This window comes from Hyperolius riggenbachi, chromosome 3 (genome assembly GCF_040937935.1).
Source record: "Hyperolius riggenbachi isolate aHypRig1 chromosome 3, aHypRig1.pri, whole genome shotgun sequence".
Taxonomy (NCBI): domain Eukaryota; kingdom Metazoa; phylum Chordata; class Amphibia; order Anura; family Hyperoliidae; genus Hyperolius; species Hyperolius riggenbachi.
In genome coordinates this window covers 178,476,489-178,487,962 of record NC_090648.1, presented here as the reverse complement: position 1 = coordinate 178,487,962, position 11,474 = coordinate 178,476,489, and the positions used below count along the sequence as shown (strand labels likewise).

Here is an 11,474-nt window from a genome sequence, read left to right as displayed (position 1 = left end):
CTTTATGCCAGCTTAAACTTTGCAACAGGAGTTCTGTACATGTCTATCTCCATTGTAGGCCTATGTTCTGGCATATTATTGCAATCCTCTGAATTTATGCTGCTTTGTTAAAATATCGTTGTGGCCGGCCATGGCTTTGAGTAGTATTGTGGCATTTCCAGAACCCCACCCCCACCCCGCCGGACTTATACTCCGTTCAAACATTTTTTCCAGTTTTTTTTTTTTTAAAGGTAAAAGCTGAGGGGTCTATTTATACTTTGGTCAGCTTATAAGAGTATACGCGGTAATTCATCCCTTGATGCCCACAAACAGACAGCGATGCTCAGTCTACCTGTTGGCACCACAACAAACAAGTTTATGAAAGTAAACTTTATTGTGTAATGGAAAAAAACATAGCATAATACCCTGTGTATCTACCAACTTGCCTGGAGACCAACATCTATAAATAAAAATGAGCAAATTGCAGTCTACTGCCAGTCACTTTAGTGCAAATTCCGTCTACAAAGCCATTTACACTGCCTTGAGAAATGTACAGTTTTATTATAAACAGGAATTATAAATATATTAAGCAATATACAGCGCTTCCAGTGAAGTTCTTTTCTCCTCACACTTTATGAATATGAGCAGCAGACATGGAAGGGCTACATATTGTAGATAACTTTTAAACAGAAGTATCCTCCAGCACTTGTGCAAATTAACACCCCGAACAGTCTCCAGCCCATTTGAGAGCAGAGCTAAAGCTAAATTCTGGGCTCAGAAAGTCTTACCTCACATTACTCACATCCCATTTCTACTGATGACAAAATTTAAACCCCCTACAGTCCTGTTAACTGAAAACTAAATGTTGTGGTGATATGACTGCTGATGATGAGACTTTCAGCCCTTTGATCTGCCTCTCTATAGCAAACCCAACACCGCTGGGCAAGGCACCCCCCATCTTGGATGACCTCAGCATTATGTCACATGTGAAACGATAAAAGAAAGTAGCAGAATCAGCAGTCATGACAGCAACTTCAAATATTTTTTTTTTTCAATCTAAAAGACAGAAAGGGAAACATAAGTGGGTGGGGGTAATTCTAGTTAAAGTGAACCTGAGGTGAGTGATATGGAGGCTGCCATATTTATTTCCTTTTAAACAATACTAGTTTCCTGGCAGCCCTGCAGATCTATTCGGCTGCAGTAGCGTCTGAATCACACCAGAAACAAGCATGTAGCTAATCTTATCAGTTCTGACATTTTCAGAAACAGATGATCTGCTGCATCCTTGTTCAGGGTCTATGGCTTCAATTATTAGAGACAGAGGATCAGCAGGACAGCCAGGCAACTGGTATTGCTTAAAAGGAAATAAATATGGCAGCCTCCATATCACTCTCACCTCAGGTTCACTTTAACTTTAGTGAATTTGAGTGCAGAATTAAATATTTTATACTAGACCACACTTCTACATATCTTGTGGGTAATAAGGAGGTCTAAAGCTAGCACTCAAAGATTAAGGCAGTTTACCAAGTGCATCAAATACAAGAGCTACAAAAACTGAACAGAAATCTTCACTTGGAGTTGCAGTTGGGTCCGGCTCTTGATTCTATTCTCCAACTGATTGGATTACATAACAGAACAGCTGGGATCCACAGTTTGACGAGACTAATAAAAATGAAAAAAACAAAAAAAACAAACACATGAGGAAATCCCAAATATCAAAAATCTCTTAACCCTTCGCACTCTCGCATGCAAATGTTCAAACAAATGCATTCACAGATTCACTCATCCAGGCACCACTATTATCCCTACAGCCAAGTTAAAAGCCGGGGTCTTCGTTCACAGAAGAATGCATTCTTATGCTTAGTCACCTATACTGCGCAGAAGTACCCAGGTAAACATAGGTGTCCTAACTCTGGTCCTGTAACATGCATAGTGCAGACATGCAAACATTCATTGCATCAAACCTATCTAGGGATTAGGAGCACATCCTGACGTCCTCTCCTGGGACAGATAGTGCATCTTACCAATCGCACAAGGGAGCTAACGCAATGTATCCATGCGCACCATGCACATACACCAGCATAAGCTGTGTGCATGCTGACAAACACATACAAGGGGAGGAGGGAGTGCACTGAATTAAAACTCTAGCCACAGGGGTCAGTAACAAGAAAAAAAAACAAAAAAAAAAAAAAAAACACATATCCAGGCACATCGCCTCTAGTTAGGACATGAAATAAGTTATTAAGGAAAGGGAGGTGCTGAAGGGGGTGTGGCCAGAAAACAGCAAAAATCTATTAACCTTTCGCACTCGCGTATGCAAATATTCAAACAAGTGCATTCACAGATTCACACATCCAGGCACCACTGTTATCCCTACAGCTAAGTTAAAAGCCGGGGTCTTAGTTCACAGAAGAATACATTCTTATGCTTAGTCACCTGTACTGCGTAGAAGTACCCAGGCAAACACAGGTGTCCTAACTCTGGCCCTGTAACATGCATAGTGCAAACATTCATTGCATCAAACCTATCTAGGGATTAGGAGCACACATCCTGACGTCCTCTTCTCGCACAAGGGAGCTAACGTAATGTATCCATGCGCACTATGAACATACACCATGCATGTTACAGGGCCAGAGTTAGGACACCTATGTTTACCTGGGTACTTCTGCGCAGTATAGCTGACTGAGAATAAGAATGCATTCTTCTGTGAACTAAGACCCCGGCTTTTAACTTAGCTGTAGGGATAACAGTGGTGCCTGGATGAGTGAATCTGTGAAAGCATGTGTTTGAACATTTGCATGCAAGAGTCCGAAGGGTTAATAGATTTTTGCTGTTTTCTGGCCACACCCCCTTCAGCACCTCCCTTTCCTTAATAACTTATTTAATGTCCTAACTTGAGGCGATGTGCCTGGATATATGTTTTTTTTTCTCGAAAACCCAAATATGACATTCCATAACCTCAATGTGCATATCCACAAACTCATAACGCGCGTCGGCAAAGTGGTAGCTGCAGGACCAGTGATGCAGTTATGCGTCTCCGGCTGCAGGCTAATTAATCAGGAAACACCCACTCGCGCGAGCGGCTGCTTCCTGTCAATTCACAGTGGGGGGCTCCGTGAATAGCCTGCAGGCTGCCGATCACGGCTCGCAGGCTTAATGTAAACACAAGCGGAAATAATCCGCTTTGTTTAGATTTTTACAACGCTGCTAACAGTAGCAGCGTTGTACTAGATCAGCGATCCCCGGCCAATCAGCGGCCGGGGATCGCTGTCACATGACAGGCAGGAGCCTGTTAGAGGCTGCACAGGACAGATCCGTTCCTGTGCAGCCTTGGATCTCCGGGGAAGGGAGGGAGGAGAGGGAGATAGGGGGAATCCTGCCGTGGAGGGGGCTTTGAGGTGCCCCCCCCCCCCCCCAACCCACACGCATGCAGGAGCGATCAGACCCCCCCCCCCCAGCACATCTTACCCCTAGTGGGGAAAAAAGGGGGGCGATCTGGTCGCTCTGCCTGTTATTTGATTTATGCTGGGGGCTGTAGAGTATGGGCACTTTTACTCTTGCTATACATACTGCTAGACTAGTCTACAACACGCTGTACCCTGGGGGCTCACCATTTGGGAGCATTCTCCAAGCTACAGGCTGTAGTGTGTGAAAGACATTAACATGGCTATTAACATGGGGTTTTGCCGAAACAAGGCAAAACAAAAACTGGCCAAACAGTCTAGTACGGTCTTCTTAATTTAGACTGAATTGTAACTGCTTGTAGCTAAAAAAATGCAAGGTCACATGCTAATACAGTTTTATAAAAATGTAGACCATGCAACAAGTGATATTCGCTTTAGTAAAAATAAAAAAAAAATAAAAAAATCCACTTTCCTTTCCATTCTACTTGCATGTTATCAGACGTTTTTCTATTTCAGCTTAAGGCTGGCTATGAATTTTGAAAACTGTAAGATGCTGCACTTCTATGCAGGCATGGAATCGTTCTCTCAGGAGCACAGACGGCCCAGAATTTTCCATCTTTCTGAATGGCTAATAAGTTGTACAGTTTGCATTTGCCATTAATCCTTGAAGTCCAAAAGTGGAGTTTCACAAAGTACAGTGCATATTATGCAAATATTCACCACATTTGCAAGCTTTTAATAATCTGAATCCCCATTTGACTGCCATAACAGAGGCCACTTACCGCTGACAGAAGGCTGTATGTGTGTTTTATTTCACCTGTTATCAGTACAGGAGTCCAGAGTGTCATCTCCAGCCTAGCATCATTAAACATAAGACAGCCATAAAAAATTACTTTTCAAAATGAATGTTTGAAAGTTTATTCTTTTTTAAAATGCAAAAGGAGATTGAGAAGAGCAGGTTATCAGTAGGGATGTCAGTAATCACTGTAGAGCGTTCTGTTAATTAAGCTGGTATTCACAAGGATGTTAAAAAAAACAGGCAAAGCAGGCAAAACGTCACTTAAAGAGCAGTTCAGAGTGGGGATTCAAATTATTAACATTACAGTATTAGAAAGCCAGCAGCCTGCAGAGTTTCCTTTCACATAAATGAAGCTTAGAAGCTGTAAGATGGATTTCTGTAAGTGAGGAAATCCTCATGCTACACAGATTCATGCATGTATAGTACATGCTCAATAGATGAGCCATGCTTACTTTGCACACTAGAGGGCAGCAGCATGCACACCATGTTCCACCTGAGTGGCCTCACCTGACGGAGATCGCTTCCTGCATCAGGATAATAAGCAACATTTCTTTTTCTTTCGCTTTGGCTGACCCCAAAGAGAAACAGCATGGCACATAAGAAAATGCTCAAGACCAGAAATGAAGCCTGAACATAAAAAAAAGGAGCTGCTAACTCACTTTGACATGATATTCAGTGATTTCCTCTTCCAGGTATTCATCTTCAGTTTCACCCTCTTCTCTCCGTATTCTAAAAAGGGTCCGCTCAGCACATTCCTTGAAGAAATAAAATATATGTGTAACAGCAAGCACTGGATGGAAGCAATGGTAATATTCTACATCAGCGACAACTGCACAGTGCACACAGTTCACAAGCTTCACAGCACATTTCTCAATACGCAATGTAAGGGGGCAATGAGATCTACTACAGTGACTTGCCACTCGGGAGTGCTGTCTGCTATAATTTAGACCCCCTTCACCCCCTCCTCCCAGCTGATCACAGCAGCCATTAATGTCAATGTGACATGACACACTGTCTGCAGTGAAACCTGATATGATGAAAGTAACAGCAGTAATGCAGGACCTGCATTGCATTATAATGTGTCATGCAACTTTTCGGCTGCGGTGTGATTGTTCCAAATCACACCACTGCACACCAACGTAAAAGAGGCCTCAGGACAAACTGATGCCTGTGCCTTGTTAATACAAATTGGCTGTTGAAACCAAAACAAGCCAAACTGGGGACTAACAGGCTCAGAGCTTCATTGGCAAGAGCAGCCTATAATGCTGAGTTAGTAATGGCTTTACTACAGACTCAAGGCTGGTTCAAACTGCAAAAGCTTTTCTAAGAGCTACTAATTTGCAAAGCTCTTGCTAATGTAATGTTATGTAGGTGTTCTCACCTAAAGCAGAATATAACCCAGCATTTCAACTTTGCTCTAAAACATTTACAGCATATTATATGCAACCAGCATTTTTTTTACTAGACCAGCATTGGAAGGGTTACAAACAGAGCTTTAAATTTCCGTGGATAGAAATGCAGATGCACCCCAAGTTTAGATAGATACATTTAAGTAAACACAATGTAACAAGTGAGGAATGTGACTCACTCTCTCTCTGTGTCCGGGAGCTCCTGCACAGTCAGAGTGTGTGTCACATTCCACACTTGTTACATTGTGTTTACTTAAATGTACAGTGGAGGAAATAATTATTTGACCCCTCACTGATTTTGTAAGTTTGTCCAAAGACAAAGAAATGAAAAGTCTCAGAACAGTATCATTTCAATGGTAGGTTTATTTTAACAGTGGCAGATAGCACATCAAAAGGAAAATCGAAAAAATAACCTTAAATAAAAGATAGCAACTGATTTGCATTTCATTGAGTGAAATAAGTTTTTGAACCCTCTAACAATAAAAGACTTAATACTTAGTGGAAATACCCTTGTTTGCAAGCACAGAGGTCAAACGTTTCTTGTAATTGATGACCAAATTTGCACACATTTTAGGAGGAATGTTGGTCCACTCCTCTTTGCAGATCAGATCTAAATCCCTAAGGTTTCGAGGCTGTCTCTGTGCAAATCTGAGCTTGAGCTCCCTCCATAGGTTTTCTATTGGATTAAGGTCCGGAGACTGACTAGGCCACTCCATGACCTTAATGTGCTTCTTCTTGAGCCACACTCCTTTGTTGCCTTTGCTGTATGTTTTGGGTCATTGTTGTGCTGGAACACCCATCCACGACCCATTTTCAGTTTCCTGGCAGAGGGAAGGAGGTTGTCGTTCAGGATTTCACGATACATGGCTCCGTCCATTTTCCCGTTAATGCGATTAAGTTGTCCTGTGCCCTTAGCAGAAAAATACCCCCAAAGCAAAATGTTTCCACCCCCATGCTTGACGGTGGGGAGGGTGTTTTGGGGGTCATAGGCAGCATTTTTCTTCCTCCAAACACAGCGAGTTGAGTTAATTTATTTATTTATTTATTTATTTATTGTACTTATAAAGCGCCAACATATTACGCAGCGCTGAACATTAATTTAGGTTACAGACAATATTTAGGGGTGACATACAGCAATATGACAATACAGGATACAAGAAAACCAGATCACACACCATAGTATGAGTACCAGGTAATGCTTAGTCAGTCACTGGATGGAGCATGGAGATTAGGCAAGTTAGGTTCACTCAGATGCATATCATGGGTTCACAGTAATGGAGGTGCATGATCAGGTAGGACACAAAAGGAGGAGGACCCTGCCCAAAGGCTTACAATCTAGAGGGAGAGGTAAGGACACGAATGGTAGGGGACCAGAGTTCAGCTGTAGGAGTTAATGCCAAAGAGCTCTATTTTGGTCTCATCAGACCACAGCACCTTCTCCTAGTCACTCACAGAATCATTCAGGTGTTCATTGGCAAACTTCAGACGGGCCTGCACATGTGCCTTCTTGAGCAGGGGGACCTTGCGAGCCCTGCAGGATTTTAATCCATTGCGGTGTAATGTGTTTCCAAATGGTTTTCTTGGTGACTGTGGTCCCTGCTAATTTGAGGTCATTCACTAACTCCTCCCGTGTAGTTCTAGGATGCTTTTTCACCTTTCTCAGAACCATTGACACCCCACGAGGTGAGATCTTGCGTGGAGCCCCAGAGCGAGGTCGATTGATGGTCATTTTGTGCTCCTTCCATTTTCGAACAATCGCACCAACAGTTGTCACCTTCTCTCCCAGCTTCTTGCTAATGGTTTTATAGCCCATTCCAGCCTTGTGCAGTTCTACAATTTTGTCTCTGACATCCTTGAACAACTCTTTGGTCTTTCCCATGTTGGAGAGTTTGGAGTCTGCTTGAATGATTGATTCTGTGGACAGGTGTCTTTTATACAGGTGACTAGTTAAGACAGGTGTCCTTAATGAGGGTGACTAATTGAGTAGAAGTGTCTAACCACTCTGTGGGAGCCAGAACTCTTAATGGTTGGTAGGGGTTCAAAAACTTATTTCACTCAATGAAATGCAAATCAGTTGCTATCTTTTATTTAAGGTTATTTTTTCGATTTTTCTTTTGATGTGCTATCTGCCACTGTTAAAATAAACTACCATTGAAATGATACTGTTCTGAGACTTCATTTCTTTGTCATTGGACAAACTTACAAAATCAGTGAGGGGGCAAATAATTATTTCCTCCACTGTATCTATCTAAACTTCAGATGCGTCTGCACTTCTCTCCACGGAACTTTAAAGTTCTGTGTGTAACCCTTCCAATGCTGGTCTAGTAAAAAAAATGCTGGTTGCATATAATATGCTGTAAATAATGTTTTAGAGCAAAGTTGAAATGCAGGGTTATAATCCGCTTTAAACAATGTGATGTTTTAAAGGAGAGATCAAAAACACACAAAAAAAGTCAGACGTAGCATTACATTAGCAAGAGGTTTTTAAATCACGGGCAATTAAAATGCGCTGGTAGAGTGAGCCAGCCCTTATCGTCAAGTAAAGGAAGTAAACCCATTACAATGTTATTTTGAAGCTCAATTCCAGCCCCGACCTTTTTTGCCAGGTCTTTTGCTCCATTCAAGACCACACTGAGTAGCATTTCTCTCCACCTTGCAGGGGTTACAAAAGACAAGAAATGAGATAAATTTCTTCAGTAGTGACACAGACAGCAATAAACTGACAACTCCGCCCACTCTGTCTAATGGTAAAAGTATGTTTTGACCATAAACATTTCACTATACATATTCTTAAGAAAACAATGTATATCTAGAGGTAGTTCCTGCTGGTTTCATCTCACCTCACCAGTGGAATCCAGAAGAGTTACTTTAACATCGTCTCCTGTTCCCCAGGACTTCTGTGATTTCCAGACCAGGTCAGTGGGAGGATTGTGCACAGCTCCGGATCCAGCAGCCCATATCTGCCAAATATATATAGATTATGTGCAAGTGTCCCCATGAAACCCTACCTCACTGTCTGCACACATTCTACCACACATGTACCATACAGATGGAGAACAAAGCAGAGTTATACAATACAAAACACAACTGGGAATAAATGGTTCTTGCCATAAAGGAAATCTGTAATGAGGGAAAAAAAAGAAACAGCCCCTGGGGGTACTTACCTCAGGAGGAGGAAGCCTCTGGATCCTAATGACTCCCCATCCTCTTCAGCCTCCTGGATCCAGTGCAGAAAGCCCCCGAACTCCACGCATGGCAATATTACCTCTTATGCTGCAGCGCAGGCGCAGTAGAAGCTTTCCCTTCTGGCTCTGGCGGAAACAGCCAAGCCCTATCTGGCTCACTATACTGCACATGCGAATCGCGCCTGTGGTGTAGAGCAGACCAGATTGGGCTCCTTCGGAAATAGCCAAGCCCTATCGGAAAGCTTCTATTGCACCTGCGCGGGAGCATAAAAGGTAAATTGCTGCGCAGTGCTTGTAGGGGGAATTTTCGGGGGAGCCAGAGCTAGATCCCCAAGGCTACAGAGAAGGGGGGGGGAGAAGGAAGCCTCATTATGATCATAAGGCTTCCCCCTTCTGATGCCCCCAATGGGTTTTTTTTTTGTTTTTGGTTTTACTTGAGCTAAATGTGTGGCCAGGATAAATTATTGCACATCTACATCTTCTGTGGTGCTTAACAGATTTTTGGGGGTGGAAGGGAAGGGGTGTTGGAGTGCTGCTGGGGAGTTGTGAACAAATTAATCCATGTGTATGATTTAGAGAAAAATGCACACAAACACAGGGAGGACATATATTCTCCATGCAGATAAAGTCCTGGCCCAGAGACCCAGCAATGCAAGATGCCAGTACTAGCCAAACCACCATCATTTTATACCTTCACCAGAGAAACATTTACCAATGGGAGGACAGCATAGTCACAGCATATACCATGGTTTAATTATTAGCCAGCATTTGAAGAACATTTTACACCTCGTACACATGGCAGATGGTTCGGGGCCGAGGGCAGTCTCTGCTGACAATCTAGCATATCTTCAGCAGTCTAGATGCTCCCCAGATACCTTGCTAAGAGATCTGGAGTGCCGGATCATTTTGGCTGAGTGCAGGCAGAGCGCATTAGTCTCCTCCTAACCTATCCTGTGTCACATGTTGTCCCTCCTACCCCCTCCAGATAAATGGTCACTAGTCTCTAGCGACGCGTCTGTACAAAATTTGGCCATGAACTTTCACCAGAGGGATAGAGTCTCGATCCTTGTGGGCGACACCAACTGTGCGCATGTATACACCTTTAATTAAGGGTTTGACTTAAAGCAAATGCCTATATACAGGATCTTCTCAAAAAATTTGCATATTGTGATAAAAGTTCATTATTTTCTGTAATGTACTGATAAACATTAGACTTTCATACATTTTAGATTCAAATACACACAACTGAAGTAGTTCAAGCCTTTTATTGTTTTAATATTGATGATTTTGGCATACAGCTCATGAAAACCCAAATTCCCTATCTCAAAAAAATTAGCATATTTCATCCGACCAATAAAAGAAAAGTGTTTTTAAAAACAAAACAAAAAAAGTCAACCTTCAAATAATTATGTTCAGTTATGCACTCAATACTTTCAGGTCGGGAATCCTTTTGCAGGGATTTAAAGAAATTTTTTTTTTTAAAAAAAAATGTGTGGAAGCGTATTTTTACAATATGCTTCTGTACACTTCCGCATACCCCGAAGCAGGAAGTGACCGAAAGCACGCGCCACTTCCTGCTTGGCCCAATGCCAGATGGTTCCACAATTATCTAGCGCTCTGGTCAATAATATAGTACTTAAAGGATACCACAACCGAATGGTTGTGGTAAAATTGATTGCCGCACTGTGTAGGGGGTGATTAGCGCAGACCTGCATTTCCTCCCGCCTCCCTCCGTCTGCCGCCGTTCATACTTTATACACTCCGGTGTGCGGCGACTTGCTTGACCTCTGCCCCGGACATACTGCGCCCTGTGTGCGCAGTATGTCCTTCCCCCTTCGCTTCTGGCCGGCGCATAGTGCCAGGCTCAGAAGCACGCTGTCCCCTTTTTGCTGCGTGTGCGCTCCATTACACCGAGCGTCACATGCTAATCATGTGACGCTCTGTGTATTGGAGCGCACATGCAGCAAAAAGGGGACAGCGTGCTTCTGAGCCTGGCACTATGCGCCGGCCAGAAGCGAAGGGGGAAGGACATACTGCGCACACAGGGCGCAGTATGTCCGGGGCAGAGGTCAAGCAAGTCGCCGCACACCGGAGTGTATAGAGTATGAACGGCGGCAGACGGAGGGGGGCGGGAGGAAATGCAGGTATGCGCTCATCACCCCCTACACAGTGCGGCAATCAATTTTACCACAACCATTCGGTTGTGGTAACCTTTAACCTAACCACCAGTGGGTGGGCGATACTGGTAATGGCGTGGCCTAGAGGCTAATGTCATCTGAGAGAACATACCAGCAACCAGCAGCTACAGCTCAACACGCTGCTTAGGCGGCTGAGAGCGGCAGGGACGCGGCGAGAACACATACAGCGGAGAAGCTGAGCGTGGTGGAGAGCCAGGGGAGGAATACTGTTGCAGCCCATGGAGGTGGTGAGAGCCCTCTCGGGAATAACTATAGTGCTGTGCCTCCAGCAAAGCAATTTTGGACTTGGCTAAGTGCGCAGTTGGGAAACTCCTGTGATGTATATCTAGATGGAGAGAGGCCTATTGAAGCAACTGTGACTGTATAGCCAATGAGTTCAAAGCTTATATATAGTAACTAAGCTGATGCTGTGGGAATGAACTGCATTTTAAAATGAGACTTTGCAATAGCTAAGGGCAATGAACTGGCAGCTGCAGAAATTGAATTGCTCCCGGAAGTAG

The 11,474-nt window shown here is 43.4% G+C and overlaps 1 protein-coding gene across 4 annotated transcripts in view; it reads right to left on the bottom strand.

Moving 5' to 3' along the window:
* Positions 1-1,482: 1,482 nt before the first annotated feature.
* Positions 1,483-11,474, bottom strand: part of LOC137563190 (lamin-B3-like) — a 48,501-nt gene continuing 38,509 nt past the window's right edge. The window contains exons 9-12 of one of the 4 annotated variants that reach the window (XM_068275333.1): positions 8,432-8,551; positions 4,842-4,937; positions 4,690-4,750; positions 1,483-1,641 (exon numbers count right to left, since the gene is read on the bottom strand). In XM_068275333.1, coding sequence (XP_068131434.1) covers positions 4,712-4,750; positions 4,842-4,937; positions 8,432-8,551 — 255 coding nt within the window. In that variant the 3' untranslated portion in view covers positions 1,483-1,641; positions 4,690-4,711. Of the gene's footprint in view, positions 1,642-4,165; positions 4,239-4,689; positions 4,751-4,841; positions 4,938-8,431; positions 8,552-11,474 lie in introns of those variants that run through there. The other 3 variants (XM_068275330.1, XM_068275334.1, XM_068275331.1) reach the window with 3 other exon arrangements.